The sequence below is a fragment of the Prunus avium genome, chromosome 1, assembly GCF_965620075.1.
Source record: "Prunus avium chromosome 1, drPruAviu1.hap1.1, whole genome shotgun sequence".
In the NCBI taxonomy this organism is placed as follows: Eukaryota; Viridiplantae; Streptophyta; class Magnoliopsida; order Rosales; family Rosaceae; genus Prunus; species Prunus avium.
Window position 1 is genome coordinate 38143675 of NC_142284.1, and position 22676 is coordinate 38166350.

At 39.5% G+C, this 22676-nt stretch overlaps 1 protein-coding gene and 1 non-coding gene across 2 annotated transcripts; one reads left to right on the top strand and one right to left on the bottom strand.

Moving 5' to 3' along the window:
• The first annotated feature begins 11300 nt into the window (after positions 1-11300).
• LOC110772667 (uncharacterized) lies at positions 11301-12435 on the top strand. Its single transcript, XM_088248260.1, has 2 exons — positions 11301-12170; positions 12250-12435. Exons 1-2 carry the CDS (start codon positions 11301-11303, stop codon positions 12433-12435), a joined length of 1056 nt encoding a protein of 351 aa, XP_088104386.1.
• Positions 11862-11968, bottom strand: LOC148297783 (small nucleolar RNA R71). Its single transcript, XR_015833268.1, has one exon. It is a non-coding gene; the product is annotated as a small nucleolar RNA R71 (small nucleolar RNA).
• Positions 12436-22676: the final 10241 nt, after the last annotated feature.

Below are 22676 nucleotides of genomic sequence, written 5' to 3' on the forward strand. Positions count from 1 at the left end.
GAGATAAAATCTAATCCTATTAAAAATAGGATTAACATAAAAATACTTGTGTGAAAATAATTCCAACTAGGAATCCTATAATGAATGCATGATTATGTCATGATTTACCTGTTGTCAAGTTTCTCATATAGTCAAGTCATGCCTCGGAAGTATGTGGTTGAATGAGTTGTGCCAAAACGTCCAGTAACAATTCTTCACACACTAATTTTCAACATATGCTAGAGTCTAGGAAATGACAATCCAATTTTCATACTAACACACACCAAACAAATACCCAAAGGAAACAACAAAAACACCAGCTATGACAAGAAACAAACTAGGACGCCACCTTAGAAGGCGTGCGTCAGATCCTAACTGAACAAAAAAACGTTACACCTGTGGAGGGTAGGGAAGCCCATCGTTTTGGAGAATGAACACCAGGGAGGATGGGGGTCTATTGATCCAAACTTCATCATACATCCTCCTCTTTGCTTCTAAAGCTACAGCATCCCTTGCTTTGTTTGCTTGCCTTGGGATCCACTTCTAGGAGCAAGAACCGAATAATCTGCACTAAGAATAGGGTAGATCGTCCATCTACCTTTTTGAATATTCCCCTTAACGTTTTGAATCAGCTCCTTTGAATCAGACTCACACTCTAGATGAATACTACCCAAGTCCAAGGCGACCACCAAACCATTTAAAGCTGCATGGGCTTCAACTTCAATGGGAGAAGAGGACAGTCTGACCATTCCAGCTCCCCTTATGTAGCTACCATGCCCATCACAAATGACAGCCCTTAAACCAACAATTAAGGTCTTCTTGTCCTAGGTTGCATCTACATTTAGTTTTAGAGCAGATTGGAAGGGTGGGAGCCATTTCTAAACTATATCAACCACCTAAGAATTAGGCTCCTCCATGCCTAGTCCATTAAATTTTACAACCTCCGTCAACTCCAAAGCCAGAAATCTAGCACATTCAATAGTTTGCTTTGGACAAACAATTCTTCCTTCAAAAACAAAGGCACATCTGCTCCTCCATAAACTCCAGCATATAAAACTGATTTGAAGTAACACCCACATAAGATTAGTCTTACCCAACTAACTAGTCACACAGAGCAGCCAATCATCAAAGGTAGTTATAGTCTGTTTATCAACTCGGTAGCTTAGCGAACTCCTAAACTAAACACTTGAAGTCCAATTACAATGCAGCAGTAAATGCTCGACAGTTTCCTGAGCGTCTTTGCATACCAGGCACAAGGGGAAGGATCCCATATGCCTACGGAAGAGGAGAGCATTTGTGGGAAGACAACCTTTAATCACACGCCACATAAAGTTTTTAATTTTTGGGAGCAAAGGGGAGCTGTCTGCCGCGCAAATCTCACAGCCTGGAGTTCCGGGCCGAGGGGATGTGCGTTAACACGCGGTTTCCTGCTTTTGGGTGCGGTGCGGTTGTGCGCGGGCGCGCCAGCACGGTCTACCGTGCGTCGATGTGTTGATGAGTGTTGGATGGATAAGTGGTGCGCCTGTTTGAACTGTCTTCCTAATCAAACGATTGTAGCCGAGAGAGGAACTGGTCTCGGCTGTTAGGTTCACAGCCTGAACTACAAGGCCGTTGAGTGATGGTGTTGGTGGTGGGTTTTGGGCGGTGCTCCGGCGCGCTGCTCAAGGAGCGACGGTCGTGTGATATATGGGGTGAGTGAACGAACAACAAGGATGGTGCTCCGGCGCCTTGAAAATCAAGGGTCGTATGATATATTGATGAATGGATTTTCCTTACAATCTAACACTACTCCTAGGAAAGCAAGTAAAGATATTGAAAGTGCATTACAGGAAAAAATAAGTTGCTCCATGGGAGGCTTTGTTTTTGGTGTTGAACACTTTGAATGTAGCTCGAGTCTTGTATTTATAGGAAGAGTCTCTGGAGGAGTAATCGAGGCTGAATTTACGCATAGTGGAGTCTGATTAGCGCAAGTGGGTGTCCAATCGACATTTGGGATCGTGAAGTATGGTGGTGTGACCCCAGAAATCCCGGTGAATCTCGGCCGCCGCTCTTGATCGTGGGTTCTGAGCTTCTGGCCCTGGAGACGCATTTATGGCCTGGATAGCTGGTGAACCAATATCTCAGGCTGTCAGAATTCTTGTGAGAATGTCCACATCTAATCACTCTGGTCCTCATCACCAAATCCTGACTTCAGTCACTTCTCACCTTCCCTCATGCATTAAATGCTTCTTTGTGGCCAATGGGTTTGCTACATTAAATAGGCACTACTTCATTAAATGAAGCCTGGGACCCTGCTGTCACGTGATGATTTGCCTTTAATGCCTGGGCCGCGATTTCGTTCGGCCTCGGCCTCGGCCTGCGCTTGAGGCCGAGATGATCATGCCTTAGCATTTCTTCTTTTGTCTTTAGGAAGGCGAAGTACCCTGGCAAAACGCTGCGTTTCAGTTTTTACGAACAAGTACCAGGGCCGAGAGAAGGGGCTCCTTCGGCCAGCTTATGGCCGTGATTTATCAGGCACAAACAGGAGCATCAAATTAACTTCCACGCATTCTTAGAAACAAAATGAAACCCCGAAGCACACAGATTTCTTTGAGTGGGATGATGGCAAGGGTGAATCAAGTTATACACAGATTTAACAAAGTAGCAACCAAAAACATTGAAAGGCCAAACCAACTAATCAGATTGCATGGCTTTTATCATTCGAGCATCTTGATCTGAGATAATACCATTGAAATTCGATAAGTCCCAACTTTTTGTACTGGGATTGATAATTTCAAACACAAAGGTATTTTCATCCACAAGTTCATAATTAATAGGGTGAAGCAAACCATCAGACAACACAGGAAACCATTTATCAGTCCATACCCTAACAATCACTTCTCTGACCTCTAACATACTAAACCACGCCCAAGATGCTCGAGCTCCTTTTCTAGCTTGAAGAAAGTTGCAAGAAAGGAAATATCTGCTCTTCATTATCAAAGCTGTTGGTTGGGCAAATCTCACGGCCTGGTGCTCTGGGCCAAGGGGATATGCGTCAACACGTGACGTCCTTCTTTTGGATGCGGTGCAGTTGTGTGCGGGCGTGCCAACATGGTCTACCGTGCGTCAAGGGGGTGATGTGTTTGGATAAAATGGTTAAGTGGTGCGCCTGTTTGAGTTCGACTTCTAATCAAACGATTGTGGCTGAGAGAGGAACTGATCTCGGCCATCAGGTTCACGGCCTGAGCTACAAGGTCGTTTGGCGGTGGCGTTGGTGATGGGTTTTGGGCGGTGCTCTGGCGCGTTGCTCAGAGAGCGACGATCGTATGATATATGGGGTAGATGGGAGAGTAACAGAGATGGTGCTCCAGCGCCTCGAAAAATCGAGGGTCGTATGATATATTGATGAATGGATTTTCCTTACAATCTTTCACTACTCCTAGGAAAGCAAGTAAAGGTCTTGAAAGTGCATTACATGAAAATATAATTTGCTCCGTGGGAGGCTTTTGGTTTGGTGTTTGAACCCTTTGAATGTAACTCGAGCTTGGTATTTATAGGAAGAGCTCTGGAGGAGTAATCGAGGCTGAAAATCCGCATGGTGGAGCCTGATCAGAGCAAGTGGGTAGTCCAATCGACATTTGGGATCGTGAAGCATGGTGGTGTGACCCCATAAATCCAAGTAAATCTCGGCCGCCGCCCTGATCGTGGGTTCTGCACCCCTAGCCGTGGAGACGCATTTAATGCTCTGATAGCTGGTGACCTAATCTCTCAAGCTGTAAGAATTTTCGTAAGAATGTTTGCGCCTAACCACCCTGATTTCCTTCACCAAACCCTGACTGCAGTTGATCGGTTCATAATTGTATATCATTTTGTACCCTTCTAGCTTATGATTTGGTTATGTTTTTGAGTTAAACTTGTGCTTTGAATCCTTTTTGTGTTTATCTTTCAGCTTTAGGTAACAATGATGGCTTTGGATAGGAAATGATGCAATCCATGCATGTTAAAGCCTGATTTGGATAAAGGGAAGAAGTGCTTAAAGACAAACTCATTTTCGCTACAGCCCCCTGCCAGTCCAGTTCCGTAGGTCATATTGCAAGCTTTGTTTCAGCAACCTACACAACTCGGATGAGGCAGCATTCTTCATGAAAGTTGTTCCAATGGGTGTATACTATAACATATCCAAATTTCAGCCCCATTGGATACATATGGAGTCTGTCACCTAGCAAACACAGAACCATGCTCAGGATGGATTTTTGTCAGCGAGCAAAACGAGTTAGCATTTTGTTTTGGCCTTAACTTCCTTCTCCGAGATTGGATTGGGCCATACTTGTGTGGTTGGATCATACACATTCTGAACTTCACAATGGACATCTTAAAGTCTTCATTTGATTCAGCCTAGCCCAATTCGTAAGCCCTTGAAGTTGCTGGTCATGCTGACATGAGGATGAGCTGGTTGGAAGCTTGGTCATGGTGAGCTAGGCATGAGCTATTGTAGCTGGTTGGAAGCTTGGTCATGGTGACATGAAGATGAGCTAGGGCTGCTGGTGGGATTTATTGGTGAAGTGCAGCAACCAATTCAAATTTTCTAATACAAGTGCATCAACCAATTCAAGATTTTATAATACAAGTGTTGTATGCATTAGCCATATTGAATTCAGATTTTCACTTCCCTTAGGCCTATAAATAGGGATGTTCTCTAAGCTTGTAAACACACCCCATGGGGGGGAGCTCTCAAACACTTCTCTAGAGCTCCCTTCCCTTCTCTCCCTCAAATTCTCTTAGTTTCTCTTTCTAGTTTTCAATTGTTATAATGAGATCTTTGTGCTGAAATTATCCTTAAGTTTTTCTTAGTTCCACTTTACTTTTCATTATGGAAACTAAATTGGATCATTCAATCACCAATCCCTGTGGAATCGACCTCGCACTTACATACTCTAAACTACCAACGGTTCGTGCACTTGCGAGTATCACAAGTTGAGGATGCAACTGAATCCATTTTGGTGCAGCTGTATCTACGCAACAGCAGTCACTTCCCTTCTTCCCTCGTGCATTAAATGTATTTTCGCAGCTAGTGGGTTTGCTGCAACAGTCAGAGGCGTTACTTCTTTAAATGAAGTGTGGGACCTTGTTGCCACATGGCGATTTAACCTTGATATCTTCAGCCGTGTCTCTTACGCCCTTCGGCCTCGGCCGAGAGGATTCCGCCTTCGCAGCTTTTCTTTTGTTTTCAGGAAGGCAAATGCCTAACGAACCGCCACATTTCAGTCTATGGGTTGGTGCGAGGGCCGAGAGGAAGTCCTTTCGGTCAGTTCACGACCGAGATTTATTAGGCACAAACAAAAGCCCAAAAGGAATTTGGATCTGTAAGCAATCTCCAGCTTTGTTTAGCAAGTAAAGCCCAAGTTGAAATCATGAATGTTACGGAAACCCATACCACCCTCCATTTTGGACCAGCTAATCCAGTGGATTTTGTCTTTTTCTTCATTTCCCCCCACTAGAATTTAGCAAGAATCTCATCCAACTATTTGCAAAGACCTTCTGGGAAAAGGAACACAGACATGGGATAAGTGGGAATTTCTTGGGCCACTGCTTTGATAAGGATTTCACGACCAGCCTGAGTGAGAAGCTTCTATTTCCAACCCTCTATACTCATCATTCTTTCTTTCACAAAGTTTAGCGCCTCGCGCTTTGATTTTGCCCCACATCGTTGGTAATCCCAAGTACTTCCCTAGGTTATCGGTAATGTTGACATGCAATATGTGCCCTACATTCTCCCTGAGCTGCTGACGAGTATTAGGACTAAAATAAATACTTGATTTTTCAAAATTTACCACTTGACCCGAGGCATGGCAATAAGATGTCAAAATACTTTCTACGACCATGCAATTTTGCTCAGTAACCTTTAAGAACAGGATAGAAAGAATCATCTGCAAATAATAAATGGGATAAGGTAGGACCGTCTCCACTGAATTTGATTCCTTGCACAATACCCCTCTCTACAGCTTTGTTAAGCATAGATGATAGAACATCACTGACTAGAATGAAAATATACGGAGAAATAGGGTCTCCTTGTCTAAGACCCCTGGAAGGCTTGAAAGAATTCCAAGATTTACCATTTAAGAGCACTGTGAACCGGACTGAGGTGAGACACCCCATAACCAAGCGCACCCAAGTTCGATCAAACCCCAATTTTAGCAACACTTCTTTCACAAAATCCCACTCAATTCTGTCATAGGCCTAATTCATATCTAGCTTGAGCCCCATCTCATAAACTTTTGTCTTCTTCCGGAGTTTCAAAGCATGAAAACCTTCATGAGCTAACAGAATATTGTCTTGTATTTGTCTTCTTGGGATGAAGGCACTCTGCTGAGGGGATATAATCTCTGCTAGAATTGGCTTCAAATAATTAGCAAGAATTTTTTAGATGATCTTATATGTGAAGTTACATAAGGCTATAGGTCGAAACTGAGTTACAACTTCTAGGTTTGGGACCTTAAGAATTAAGGCAATCTCTGTCATATTTAAACATTGAACAAAAGCCTCTCCATGGAAAAAACCTTTAACCATCTTACATAAATCCCCTTCGATTGTTTCCCAATAATTATGGTAAAAGATTCCGAAGAATCCCTCTGGACACGACACTTTGCTTGCTCCCAACTGGAAAGAAGCCTCCTTTATCTCCTCAACTGACACTAGATTTCATAGGCTATCATTCATCTGCTCAGTAATCACTAGCGATATACAAGTAAGAACATCCCCACAATCTCTTCTTCCCCTAGCAGAGAAGAGGTCTTTAAAATAGTCTTGAAATGCCTTTCGGACCTAACTATCATTTTCCCCGCAGACCCCATTCACACCTTTAATCCTCCTAACTCTGTTTCTCCTCATTCGTTGGAGAGTACTATGGTGGAAGAAAGAAGCATTGGAATCCCCCGCCTTCAACTATTGGATCCTCAATCTCTGTTTCCAAAAGCTCTCCTCTTACCCCCATGTCTCATTTAGTTCAACTTTTATATGATCAATTCTTCTTTCATTTCCTTCCCAATCACCTTGTAACAACTCGAGCTTAGCTGTTAACTTTTCAACTTTCATCCTGGCATTTGGATATTTTCCTTTGCTCCACTTTCTTAACTCATATCTACACCTTCTTTGCTTTTGACTCTAGCATGTCACTATACCCCCTCCAATTATTCATATTCCACCTCCTATGAACAACCTCTCCACATTCTGGGTCAGCAACAGATTTTATGTTCCAAAGAAAGGATTTTATGTTTCAAAGAACATTTCTCGATTGGTTCTAGCCCCAAGATGATTGCAACATGTTGCAGATGTGTTACAGAAGTTGTTTTGGTCATTAGATGACTTTAAAACCCATAAAATAGCAAAAGAGGTTATTATGTTCTTATTTTGGTCAAAATCAAAATTTTTGCCTCTTTTCTTTTTTGATGTTTTTCAAGTAAATTTGAAGCCACCAACATGTTTAGAATGGTTATTATGATTATTTGAAACAGGTTTGGGGGTCTCAAGTAGTTTACATGTCGTTTTAGGAAGATTTGAAGCTAAAAAGGTGGCCTAAAACCCAAAAAAAGCCAAGCTGATGTTTGCCCAGAAAATTGAAGATTTTTTGTTACAAAAGGGCTTTAGCGACGACAGTTCATCAAATTTTTCGTCGCTAAGGCATTTCAGCAATGGTGTTCATCAGATTTTTCGTCGCTAAAGGTCAATTTTCCAGAATTTTTTTTATTTCATTCCAAATCATTTAAAATCCATTCCATTTGCGATTAGAGATTTCTAGGAGCTATTCCAAGTGTGCCCTCTTCCTTTTGATGAAATTTCTTTATTCTTAAGCAATTAGGACTTATAAATCCATGCATATTTGTTTGCAAAATCACAAAATTCCTTTAACTTTTGAAAAAATAAAAATTTGTTAAAGCTTTTACTTTCTCTTACTAATAGTGATGTATATGTGATGTTTGATCATATTTCTTTAACTAGAGTGTTGCCATGAAAGTTTATGCATCATAATTAGAGAACTTCACATAGCCATGCTTCAAGTATTTTGATGGACAAGGTAGTTATACTTGGATCATTGTGGAAAAATAGTGGAGACTATCATTGTGAGATACTTGAGACGAATTCTGATTTATTGAGAGAGTATTTGGAATTATTCTTATTCACTATTTTCATTCTTTCTTATTTAGATTATTCTCAATTAGGCTTTTGAATTGAATACTAAGAACTAATCTCTATTTTGTATGAATCATCTTATGCTTTTACTTTTGAGTTAGATGGACCTTGAGAGATGATGTTAGGCTATGCATGTTCTAACCACTAAATAAAGCCTCATGTCCTACCCATTGTGTGTGCCATCAACCCTTCGAAGCCAAACACTTAACATTTTCTTTCATCACCCACAATATTTCCTTACTCTTTTTTACCCTATTTTTAGCCATACCCTATAACTTGGGATATGCCATAGCACATGAAGACAAGGATGAAGGTTAAGCTCATCAACAAAAGAGGTGGCGTGTACCGAGGAAATATGTGCTTAAAGTTCAAGAAAAAGAAAAAGAAAAAAGAAGAAAAAAGAAGAAGATACATATTCAAAAAGAAAAAAAGGAAAAAGAAAGAAAAAAGTGAAGCATATCAAAAATCCTAGACGCCTTTGTGAAGTAAATTTGAAGAGCCAAGCCTTATAACACGATAAATGCCTTGGTATGTTTCAAGTTCTAGTATTTACTATCCTTTCTTTCATAACCCATAACCTAGCCCTACATTACAACCATAGTAAAGACCTAACAGATCTTTGGGGACTTCTTACTCGGAAGTGGAGGTATGTACTTCATCTATGGTTCTTAGTATTTGATTTCCTTTCCATGAGATCTATTTTTAGAAATTGCCTTTTATTCATTTTTGATGCATATGTGTCTTATATTTTAATTTCTTCACCTAACTTCATTCACATATGCGGGGTAAGAGTGCAACCCTAGGTTCTGTGAGAAAATTGAGAGTTATCCAGTGAGGCCTAGAGTCAAGGCGAATTTGTACACATGCCAAGTGTGGTTATCTTTAAGATTCAAGTGCTTGGAGTATTGGATTTACACTTTACACTATGGTGCATTGTATTTGTAGTGGCATAACTTTAGTTTTTGAATTATGATTGGCATCCATTGGTTATTATTAGTTTGTTGGAAGTATTGCTTTAACGAATTTGTTTTGCAAGGAGCGTTTGTGGGTGTCGTGACTAGTAAACCCTCAGGAGACACAACTCCTCCTACTAGGGACACCTAGAGGTTTAAAGGCTTGTGGCACATGCTAAGTGCCATTGAGATTACCTGCGAAAGTGGTTTAGTTTATTTTGTTTGTTTTAATTTATTTTTTATTTTTTATTTTTAGTTTTGCTTGAGGACTAGCAAAAGATAGGTTTGGGGGTATTTGATAAGCCTATATTTTATATATATATTATGCCTCCTTTACTTATTTATTTGTTAATTTCCTTGGATTAAATTGGTTGTTTTAATTGTTTTTGTGAGATTTGTGAAGGAATTGTGAAATAGGAGAGTGTGCTAAAAAGGGCAAGAAGATGAAGATTTGAGATTAATTAAAATGAAGCCAAGTCATTCCTTTTGTTGCAAGGAATGTTGTCAAATTTCCTAGTTCAAGATGGCTCAAGTCTTATCAAGTCAAATAAGGAGAAATAAAGAAGACCCTATATTAGAAGGAATCCTACTTTTATAATAATTGTAATTATACCTTAGATAGGTAGAATTTGTACGAGTATTATAAATAGGGAGTTTCGGACATTGATCCATTATCCTCCATCCTCCATCATCTACTATCAAATTCCTACATATTCATAATCATAGCTGAAACACTCAAAGGAGAATACGAAGAGCTTGTGCAACCTTGGCGTTCTACTTGGAGAATTTGGTGCCTTCCATGTCTTCATCAACCATCAAGATTCTCAATAAGTCCTTCATGAACTAATTTCTTTTACTAGGGCTACGATGTAGCCTAGCTATGAATACTCAAATTCTTTGATATTGTTAATTTTATTTATCTATACATGTTGAGTGCTTGTTACCGTTCTTAATGCTTTTAATTAATTGGCCACTAATTGCATGATTGGAAGAATTGGGTTCTGACCAGAAGGAGATTCCTAATAAAAAGCTTCTAGTAACAAGTACCATAAATTACATAGCCGACTCGGAAGATTAGGTTATGGTTTGTGTAAACGTCATTATTTTCCACAAATCTTAATGGGTTCTTAGCTATCTGAATCCATAACTAGGAATAGAGTGGGTTGATGGTAAGGAATAAAACTAATATAGAGAGTATTTGTGAGATAAAGGAAAATGATTATCAACATGTTAGGTAATTAGGATTAACAAGTTAGAAGGATTTGGGTGGGATTAGCTAGGTGAAATTGGTGCCTTAGTGCTTTATCATCTTTGTTTTCATCTTTTACATTATTTACTTAATCTCAAGTTATTTTACTTGCTTAATTAGATTTTAATCACCATAATTCTCTTATTGTTTAATTCAAATATAATTATAAATAAATTACCCTAATATTTAATAGATTAACTTTATCCCTGTTGGAACGATACTCTATTTACTACTACACTAATTTGAGCGATATTGTCGACTTGCAATTAATCACATCAACAATCACATACCTTAGGAGAATCATGCATCCTGACCTAGATACCATAGGCTTGTATGCGATAATCTATTGTTGATTAAACTTGAGTCAATTTGTATGCATTCATAGCTTGGATAGGAAGACTAACGGTGGATTCCAAGACTCTAACACCTCTCAATCATTGTTTCACAACTTGTTGATTGCTGCCGATATTTACTTTCCAGGACTTTCATTTCACTTTCTTGTTTTCATTTCAACAACAAAACCCCCTATTTCAAGTGCGTGTGTGGTGCTAGGATTCTATCCTAGACCTTGCCATTTGTTAGTTTGTTTGTTTCCTTGTTTTTCTGTTTTGCTGCATTCTAAGTAATTTAACTTGGAACAAAGTTACCATTCTCTATGAGATCGACCTCATATTTACATAAGCTATACTATAAACGGTTCATGCACTTGCGAGAATTAAAGTTGCTATTTTAATAACTCATTTTAGGCTTTAAGAATAGGACCAACAAGTTTTTGGCGCTGTTGCTGGGGAACCGGTAACAATGGTCTATAGTTAGATTACTTTGAGTGTTTTTGTTTTTGTTAACTTTATTCGTTTTTTTTTTTCATTTGTTTTTCGTTTAGTATTCAGTTTTTATTTTTAGTTGTTATCTCAACTGAAGACATTAAATTTAGTTTCTTTGTGTGTGCATGTATGTCCGAATCTGACCAAGAGCAAAGTTCACCTGAGCCACTTTCACCAAAAACTGCTTTTCTACGTGCTGGGTTGAGGAGGAATTATAGTTCTTCAAGCGCTGAATCTAAGAGTTACGAATCTGAAGGTTCAAGCACGATGGCAGAGATTCCAAACAACAAAGATAATGTTGAAGGAGGTGGTGCGCTTGCTGTCCAATCTAAAAAATCCCTACGTGAGTTTTCCATTCCCAAAGTCACTGATCAACCTTCGTGCATCGTCTTTCCTCAACTCACAATTGACAGGTTTGAGCTTAGAAGTGGTATGATTCATCTTCTTCCAAATTATTATGGTAATACCACTGAGGATCCTTACATGAATATTAAGCAATTCTTTGAAATATGTGCTATAATCAAAATTCAAGGCCTTGATGATGAGCAGATTAAGATGAGGCTATTCCCATTCAGTTTAAAAGATAAAGCTAAGTCTTGGTTATACTTTTTGCCTAATGCTTCAATTCATACTTGGGATGAGCTTTCTAATAAGTTTTTGCAAAAATTCTTTCCAACTCAAAAGACAAACAAGATTAGAAAGGAAATTCTTGGTTTCACACAAAGAGAAGGAGAAGATTTTCATGAATGTTGGGAGAGGTACAAGGAGATGGTAAATTCCTGCCCACACCACAATATAGAGAGTTGGATGCAAATGCAATCTTTCTATGAAGGTTTGCTTGATTCCGAAAGGATGATGATAGATGCAACAAGTGGAGGAGGACTGGTGAACAAAACAACGGATGAGGCTTTTACTCTCTTTGAATCTTTGAGTGCTAACTCTCAACAATGGAGTTACAATAGAGAAAGAGGAGCTCCTAAGAAAGCTGCGGTCTCTGAGGTAAGCACTAATAATGAGATTGCTGTAAAACTTGATGTTATATGTTCTTTGCTTCAACAGGCAGTGACTAGCCCTCTAGGAAACAAAGTGGAAGTTCAAGACCAATCTTTTGCGGAGCACATGCTGGAACAAGCAAATGTCCTTCAAGCAAGGAATCCTCATAATGATCCTTATTCAAACACATACAATCCGAGGTGGAGAAATCATCTTAATTTCAAGTGGAACCATAATCCAAATGTGCAACAATCTCAAGGACCTCCCCTAGGATTCCAAACAACACAAAGGCAATTCCAGCAAGCTCCCCAACAAGTGCAAGAGCAAAGGGGTGATCAAATGGGAGAATTGCAAGACATGTTCAAGAAGTTCATGGGGCAACAAATGCAAACCAATAGAGCATTCAGAACTTTTCCGAGCCAAACAGAGGTGAATCCAAGGCATCAAGAGCATGCTAAAGCAGTGCCGATCTTGAGAAGTGGTAAAAAAGTTGATAATAAAGTTGGAGATGCCAATATAGAGCAAAAAAAAAGGGAGAAAACGTGCATATCATTCAGCCACCACAAGGGCAGCCCACAGCTTCCAACAAACAGTCCCTCAATCCTTTTGGAAAGAGCACAAGCCCTAAGGTATCATCTAATGCTAATCAAGTTCCCATTTCATCTAATGCTTTTAGGCCTATTGCACCATTTCCCAGCATGTTGTCAAAGTCAAAAAAAGATCAAGACTTGGATGAGATAATGGAAACATTCAAGAAGGTGCAAATCAACATCCCATTGCTCAATGCCATTGCTCAGATTCCAAAGTATACAAAAAATTTGAAGGATCTATGCACTAACAAGAGGAGATTCAAAGAGCATGAACATGTTGCATTGAGTGAAGAGGTAAGTGCAGTGTTACAAAGAAAGCTACCTCCAAAGCTAAAGGATCCAGGTTCGTTTTCTATACCTTGCATAGTTGGTGATTTTAAGTTTCAAAAAGCTTTGCTTGATCTTGGTGCATCTATAAACCTTATGCCATATCATGTTTATGAGAAACTTAACCTTGGTGAGTTGCAAGCCACATCTATGAGCATTCAATTGGCAGATATAACTATTAGGTACCTTAAGGGCATTCTAGAAGATGTTTTGGTGAAAGTGGAAGAGGTAATTTTGCCAATAGATTTCTTGGTGTTGGAAATGGAAGAAGCACCAATTCATGACAATCAGTTAGCACTTATTCAAGGTCGGCCATTCATGGCAACTGCCGGTGCTATTATTGATGTGAAAAAGGGAACATTGACTATGAACGTGTTTGATGAGACAATAGCATTCAAAGTGTTTGAAGCCTCCAAGTTTCCAAGTGATGAGCATGAAGTTTTCCAGCTTGATGCAATTGATACTATGGTAAAAGAAGCACTGCCAATAAGTTATTTGGAGCCCATTGAAGCATGCATCACATAAAGCATAAGGAAAGAAGAAGTGGACAACTTAGAGGCTGTGATCTCTCATTTACTTCTTGAGCTTGTTTGCAACATGGATAGCTACATAGGAGTTGAAAAGAGGTATGCAAACCAATTTGAATCATTACCCCCACCTACTAATAAGGTTTTACTTTCTATTGTGCAGGCACCAGAGTTGGAATTAAAGCAATTGCCAAAATAACTTAAATATGCTTATTTAGGTGAAAATGAGACTCTACTTGTCATCATTGCCTCACACCTTAAACCAAATGATGATAAGAAGCTTTTGAGAGTTCTAAAAGAGCACATAACCACAATTTGGTGGAGCATTGCAGATATCAAAGGCATAAACCCAACACTGTGCATACACAGGATAATATTAGAGGACAACGCAATGCCTAAAAGGGATGCCCAAAGATGTCTCAAAACAAACATGAAGGAGGTGGTAAGGAAAGAGGTAATGAAGCTTTTAGATGTTGGTATTATTTACCTTATTTCTGATAGTAAATGGGTGAGCCCAGTGCAAGTTGTTCCCAAGAAGTCAGGTATCACAGTGGTGAAGAATGAAGTAAACAAGCTTGTGCCTACATGGATGACCACGGGCTGGAGAGTATGCGTTGATTATAGGAAGCTCAACACAACAACAAGCAAGGATCACTTTCCTCTTCCATTCATTGATCAGATGCTTAAGAGATTGGCTGGCCATAGCCACTGTTACTTCCTTGATGGATATTCAGGCTACAATCAAATCGCCATAGCCCTAGAGGATCAATAGAAGATGACCTTCACATGTCCCTTTGACACTTTTGCTTATAAGAGGATGCCTTTTAGTCTCTGCAACGCCCCAGCCACTTTTCAGGTGCATGATGAGCATTTTCTCCAACATGGTAGAAATGTTCATTGAGGTATTCATGAATGACTTCTCTATCTTCAATGATTCTTTTGATCAATGCTTGCATAACTTATCGAAGGTGTTGGCTAGATGTGAACAAAGTAACCTTGTGCTTAATTGGGAAAAATGTCATTTTATGGTTAACCAAGGCATAGTTCTTGGTCATGTCAACTCTAGTAAAGGAATTAAGGTAGATAAAGCTAAGATTGATTTGATTGCCTCTATGCCCTCACCTACTTCTGTCAAAGAAGTACGTTCTTTCCTTGGCCATACAGGTTTCTATAGGCGTTTCATTAAGGATTTTTCTAAGATTGCAAGGTCTTTGTGCAATCTCCTTGCCAAAGATATGGATTTTGTGTTTGATCAAGACTATGAGAATGCTTTCAATGCTTTGGAAAAGATGCTCACAACTGCACCAATCATTATGCCACCGGATTGGAGCTTGCCTTTTGAACTGATGTGTGACGCCTCAAATTATGCCGTTAGATTTGTTTTGGGGCAGCGAGTTGATAAGAAGACACATGCTATCTACTATGCTAGTAGAACCCTCAACGATGCCCAACTCAACTATTCCACCACAGAAAAGGAGTTGTTAGCTGTCATATTTGCTTTAGAGAAGTTCAGATCATATTTGATTACTAACAAGGTTATTGTTTACACTGATCATGCAGCATTGAAACACTTGTTAGCTAAGAAGGATACCAAGCCACGCCTCATTAGATGGATTTTCTTGTTGCAAGAGTTTGACTTGGAGATAAAAGATAAGAAAGGAAATGAGAATGTGGTGGTTGATCACTTGAGTAGATTAGTGCATGTATCTAATGAAGAGGAGGATTAATTCATTTCCATTGCGTGAAAGCTTCCCTGATGAGCAACTCTTCTCTATATGTGCTTTGAATTCTCCCAATCCATTGCCTTGGTTTGCGGATATTGTTAACTATTTATGCACTAATGAACTCCCTACAGGGTTATCTACATTCCAACGTGACAAGCTTATGAAGCAATCAAGATACTAATTTTGGCATGATCCATATCTATTCAAGAATTTTCCAAAGCAAGTAATTCGAAAGTGTGTGCCTGAAGGTGATTTTAAGAGCATTCTAGAGTTTTGCCACTCCCATGCATGCGAAGGCCATTTTGGAGCAAAGAAGACTGCCAACAAAGTGCTACAATCAAGTTTCTTTTGGCCTACCCTTTTTAAGGATGCTTATGCTTTTTGTGTTTCATGTGATAGATGCCAACGGATGGGAAATTTACATGCTAGAAATCATATGCCTCTCACTAATATCTTAATCATTGATATATTTGATGTTTGGGGAATTGATTTCATGAGCTCTTTTCCTACCTCTTATGGATTTGAATATATATTAGTTTTTGTAGATTATGTTCCCAAATGGGTGGAAGCCATTGCCATTAGAACTAATGATGCTAAGGTTGCGATCAGTTTTCTCAAATGAAATATTTTTACAAGGTTTGGCACACCTAGAGCAATCATTAGTGATGGTGGCTCCCACTTTATTAACCAAGCTTTTGCAGCACTCTTGAAGAAATATGGAATCACACATAAGGTGTCAACACCCTATCATCCTCAAACTAGTAGGCAGGTTGAGATAAGCAATAGGGAGATTAAGCACATACTTGAGAAGACAGTGAACACCACAAGGAACGACTGGTCCATGCGTTTGGATGATGCATTGTGCGCTAATAGGACTACTTATAAGACCCCTATAGGTATGTCTCAGTATAGACTTGTTTTCGGTAAACCTTGTCACTTACCAGTAGAGCTTGAGCACATGGCTTATAGGGCAATCAGGGGCTTCAGAACTCTAACTCAATGAGCTAGAGGAGTTGCGACATGAAGCGTATGAGAACTCTAAGCTTTACAAGGAGAAAACAAAGCAATATCATGACAAGAAAATTCTTAGGAAGATGTTTGAGAAAGGGCAGAAGGTTCTCTTATTCGATTCACGCCTTAAGCTCTTCCCAAGTAAGCTTCGTTCTCAGTGGATTGAGCCTTTTGTTATTACTAATGTGTTTGATCATGGCGTAGTGGAGATCCAAAACATTAAGGATGGCAGCACCTTCAAGGTGAACGAACATCAATTGAAACCTTACTTTGATGCCAATATTGAGTCTCAAGCACTCAAGGAGCCTCCACCACTCTCTTGAAGCTCACCAAAGTGTGGACGTCCGGATGAAGACATAACTTAGCGCTGCTTGCATCTTAATCGCTTCAAAGGGGAGTTTTTCTGAACTCTAACCTTTGGTTATGTCTTTCCCTTATCTTCTTTCCTTTCATTTATGAGGCATTGCTTGTTTTTACACTCTAAACATTGAGGACAATGTTTCATTTAAGTTTGGGGGAAAGAATTTAGTTACGTTGTTTCAAATTGTCAAATTTTAAAAATTTTGAGTGTGTCTAACGTCTAAAAACGCAGCATTTTGTGAGTTGCTTTGTCTTCCTTTCAAACACCTATGATAAGACTTGGATTTAATTCTAATATGGTTTTGCATAAATCAATAATCTTTGTTTAAGGTCTTTGTGTGATTCTGAGTTAACTCTGTCTTGCATGCCATCCTTGCACTTATTGAGCACTTTGCCGAGTTAGTCCAATTTCTTGCTACTTGGAGACATTATGCAATTCTACTTATCTCATGATCTTGGTTTCGTACTCTAGAACTTATTTGAATATCTCTTAAGACATTATGTTGTCATACAATGCTTAAGAAGTGATATAGGCCATGTTTGAACCATTTGAGCCTTTCTAACCATCCCTCTACATGTATTCATCCCTAGTCAACCCATTTGAGTCTAAGTTAAGCCTTTCTTTGTGTAAACCATTCCTACCATAATGAACCTCTGTTTTCTTATCCTTACTTATTCTATGAGCAATTAAAGCTATCTTCAAAAGAGAGTTATAAAGAATGCAAGGTTTTTGGAGCAAAAGTGAATCATTAGTGCCATAACCCAAGTGTTGAAAAGAAATAAGTTTTTGGGGTACTAGTAACTAATCAAAAGAGGTAATAAAGTATGACTAATGTAGTCATAGCCCTAGGGTGTTATAAGGAGAAGATCATGGTGATCTAGGGTAAAGAGCCACAAAATTAGGCCAAATAAATAGATATGAAGGTGCTGAAATTATGTTGAAAATATGCTCATGTATGTGTTCCTTGCTTGTTACAAAGTTCAATAATCTCTCATGCTCTTACCTATGCTTTAGTTGTGCTCAAGATGTTGTTATATATCCATATCCCCTCTTTCATTCAACCACTACCCTAACCCTCATTAGAACCCTTGTAAAGTTCTTTTGATCCTTGGTATTGTATGGTATTACTATGGAGAGCTGATTTGATAATGAGCTTATGGGGTTTGGAATTCTTGATTTTGCTCTCAGTGTGTGCGCATGTACTTATTTGAGTTGCAAGTGTTGTTCTAATTCGGCATTCACACACTACATTTCCCCCATACCCCATTTACACCTTTAATCCTGCAAACTTTTGTTCTCCTCCTTCGTTGAAGAGTACTATGGTGGAAGAAAGCAATATTGGAATCTCCCGCCTTCAATCATTGGATCCTCGATCTATGTTTCCAAAAGCTCTCCTCTTGCCCCTATGTCTCATTTAGTTCAACTTTTATCTAATCAATTCTTCTTTCATTTCCTTCCCAATCACCTTGTCTTAGTTGTTAACTTTTTAGCTTTCATCCTAGCATTTGGATATTTTCCTCTACGCCACTTTCTTAACTCATGTATGCACCTTCTTTGCTTTTGTTTCCAGCATGTCACCATACCCCTCCAATTATTCATATTCCAGATCCTATGAACCACCTCTCCACATTCTGGGTCAGCAACCCAGTAAGCTTCAAATTTGAAAAAACGAGTCACCTTATCCTGTCTTCCTTCAATTAGAATCAGAATTGGATAATGATTAGAGCCTAGATCTGGGAGATGAATAGCAACAGAGCATGGCCAAACCTCCTACCAACTTGAATTAATCAGCCCTCTATTAAGACAATCTTCGAGTCACTTAGTGACTTTGCTTAGTTTCTCTTTATTTTGAGTCACTTACCTCTTTTTGTGTGTTTTGTAGGTCAAGACAGCAAGAGATCACATTTGATGCAATCCATGCATGTTAAGGGCTGATTGGGATAAAAGCAATATGAGCTTAAAGACAAACCCAATTTGGGCCACACTCCTTGTCAGTCCAGTTTCGTATGTCATCTTGCAAGCCTTATTTCAGCAACCTACACAGGTCGGATAAAGAGACATCCTTGATAGAAGTTGTTCCAATAGGTGTCTATTATAACTTATCCACATTTCAGCCCCATTAGATAAATCTGGAGCCCTCAACACGTCAAAGACCCAACCAAGTTCACAGAAAAGTCATAGTTGGTTGCCATCACATTTAATGTGGCTACATCCTTGGAGCCATGTGCTACACATAAGAGCAGCCACAAATGGGAGAAATATTAGCTTGGGAACTCAGAAAAATGAACAAAAGTCAAGTTTGCCATGAAGAGACCAAGAATAGTCCACCAAAAGCATTTATTGGCCTGCAGCTAAGAGAGGTGTGTTTCACCAGCCAAAAGGGAGGACGAATTTGGCACTCTATAAATAGAGAGCTGCACACTCATTCAAGGACACACATACATTCATTTCATCCATTACTCATACACACATTCAGATTCCATCATTCACCACAAAGAGAGAAGAGAGCTAGTTGTAAAGGAGGGAGAGCTTGGAGCTGTCCTGGGAACTACCTTGCTGCCACTAGCTAGTTCTTCTCTTCTCTTTATTCTATCTATATATTTCTTATTTTCTGTATTCATAGTTATGTATAACTAATCCATTTAGTTAGGGCTTAGGATGAAGCCCTAGTCATGAATATTCAAAGTTATGGATGATTTCATAGTTAATTGAATTCCTTGTTTTCATTATCAAGTTGTTAACCTTCAGTTTATTATGTGATTGATGTATGTTTTCTTGGAGTAGCTAACTAGGATTTTATACATCTAACACATGTTGGGAAGGGGTTTAGATTAAACAATTCTACTCTCTTTTCACAAGCAACACATGAATGGCCTAAGAATCATTCAAGGGGTTAATAACCATAGGTTGATTAGGACAAATACCATGTTCTAGGACTTGTGTGATTATCATATTCTCAAGGAGCTTAATGACTCTTGTATGCTTTATTCTAAGTAGACACCATGCTTAGGTTGCATAGATCACGTGTTGTGTAGATACCATGCACAATCACATATCTTAGGAGAATCATGCATCCTGACCTAGATACCATAGGCTTGTATGCGATAATCTATTGTTGATGAAGCTTGAGTTAATTTGTATGCATTCATAACTTGGATAGGAAGACTAGCAGTGGATTCCAAGGCTCTAACACCTCTCAATCATTGTTTCACAACTTGTTGATTGCTGCCGATGTTTACTTTCCAACACTTTCATTTCACTTTCTTGTTTTTATTTCAACAACAAAGCCCCCTCATCTCGAGTGCGTGAGTGGTGCTAGGATTCTGTCCTAGACCTTTCCATTTGTTAGTTTGTTTCCTTGTTTTTTTTTGTTTTGCTGCATTCTAAGTAATTTAACTTGGAACCAAGTTACCATTCTTTGTGGGATCAACCTCGTATTTACATAAGCTATACTATAAACGGTTTGTGCACTTGCAAGAGTTAAAGTTGCTATTTTTAATAACTCATTTTAGTTATTAAGAATATGACCAACATATCAACACTCATTCTGCCCTGCGTCCTTTCCAAGTATACGCCTGCCCTTGAAAACCCATGTCCCTTCGCTGCATCTGGTTCATGTATTCCTGGAGATATCTTTTGCTTTTGTGATTGAAAGCCCTTCCCCCTTTTTTCACAAATTCCCAAATAATCTCATTAAAATCCCCAATGCACATCCACTGGATCACTCTAGGATGAAGACAATTACCAATCCATCTCCAGAAATCAATCAATCTTCTGTATAGGGAGTGTCGTAGATCCAGGAAATGCGCCAACTTCTTTCCCCACCTTTCTCCTTTACCTCAGTGTCAATTAAATATTTTGAGAATTCCAGGATTTGAACCTCCTCATTGTTGTCCCACCAAAGCCCTAAACTTCCAACTTGTCCATGCGGTTCCACACAAAAGCTATCAGGAAATCCCATATCTTGACTAATCTTCTTCAGTCTATTGTGTTTCGATTTTGTTTCCATGAGAAACACAACAGTGGGTCTAGTTCTTTTTATGATCTCCCTTAGAGATCGAATTGTTAGGTCCGACCCAAGCCCCTGACAATTCCAAGACAAATAACTCATGGCGATCTTACGGCTGTTCCTGGCCAGTCGCCACCGCCATTTCTCGATTCAATATTTGTATTGTCCCTTTGTAAAGACCTTCCTTCTCCAATTTCATCAGCCACACCAACATGTATGTCAGTTAAGCCCTCCTTAGATAATCCTCGTGAGAGAGCCTCCGTGATTTCACCACACACTTTGGCTTTCTTGGACTTGTGAAATTCCTACACAATTTGTGGTTTCCTTCTTTGATTATTTTTGTCTCTTGCCTCACACTTTGAGGCTTAGCCATTTTAATCTCATTTTTACTCTTCTGCCAACCTGGATCAACATCTCTTTTAAGACCCATCCTTACAAAAGCCTCATCAACGTCTTTATGAAGGGTATGATACGCAAAGGCAAGAATAATGTCAAAAGGACTATTAAAAACTGGCTTAATGGATGTCTTATTTGAGAGGCCCATATTCTCCTCATTATGCCTCCTCTTTAATGGTCCAGTTACGGCCCAATCTATGACACAATGCTTTCCAAAAGCAATCTAAGTCTTTGCCCATTTTAGAGGCTCCTCAAAAGGAATGGGTCTCACTCTCCCTGTGGGCCAAGGCCAATGGCTTGGACAGTTCTCCTTCACTAAAATAACCCGTTCTCGTCCAGCAATAATTTCTGATCTGACACCCTCAGAGTTCCAGTTGAAAATTTGCAATTCAGTATTTAAGTTTGAGGGGTAAGCAACTTCTTTACCTTTTGTTTCTGACACACAGCTTTGGTGACTTGAACTGGCTAAGGAAGGATCCGTTGTGCCAGTGGTTTGGCAGAGATGAGGCTCCTCCTGTTGTGTCAGCACATTTTTCGAGACTTCTTGATTTGTGGGAGCTGGTGCTCGTGTGATATGGGACATACTACTACTTTCTTCTCCGAATTGGGCTACACATGCCACCAATACACCTGGGCTAACCACCCCTATTTGACCCACTCTCCTTCAAACTCCTCTCGGAACATGTAGGTTGACTGGAGCCCTACTATCACGAATTGCTCTGGTTTTCATCCAATCACCATAGGCTGTATGTTCGGAGTTTCCCGGTTGGCTTACACTGAATCTGCAATTCCACTGGAGATGACTAAGCTTACCACAGTTGAAATAGAAATCCGACAGCTGCTCGAATTTGAATTCCACTCATGTATCTTGTCCTTTCGTACAAGGCAGCTAGAATCCTTGAGGAAGGGGATTGTTGGAATCAATCATTATTCTTATGCGAAGAAAGCCCCTCGAACCTTTCTCCCAAGGAGCTTCAACTTCTTTTACCTCTCTCAGCTTTTCACCAATCTCTAGAGTGTTCCCTGCAGTGAGTAAATTCAAAGGGATCCTGTGGGCTTGGATCCAGTAAGCCACCTTGTGGAGGGGGAGTTCCTCAATGGCCATGTTGTTTGGCCAACATTGAACATTGAAGCAGAACCCCATAACAGACCATGGACCTTCATTTATACTATGCTCAGCCATGCTTTCATCTTGGACCATCACAGTGAAAAGATTATCCTTAATGTAAGAAATTTTTGTTTCTCTGAACATAGCCCACACATTCTGAAGAATGGTTTTAATGGCTCCTCTGTTTGGGATTTTTCCTGCGATAATTGCTCCTGCCAGTTTTGGCCCACTCTCTAGATTCGATATTCCCAGCGATTCCTCCAACCTTATTACCAAATCATCCGTATGACCTTCAACCATCTTGGACCACAAGCCTTCAAAACATGAAACAGAAGAGGAAGATTTCTTTGTGGAGTTTGTTTGTGGGCTGGTTACTGTTTGATTTTGGGGAAGCAAGTTTGTAAGAGCAGCTTGGTTTAAGGGTGGGCTCCAGGAAAAGAGGATGTGTTTGTTGTCTTG

Coding starts and splice junctions, on each gene's coding strand:
- LOC110772667 (XM_088248260.1), top strand. CDS start 11,301: ATGTCCGAATCTGACCAAGAGCAAAGTTCACCTGAGCCACTTTCACCA. Junction 12,171..12,249: donor AGAAAGCTGCGGTCTCTGAG/GTAAGCACTAAT, acceptor CTAGCCCTCTAG/GAAACAAAGTGGAAGTTCAA.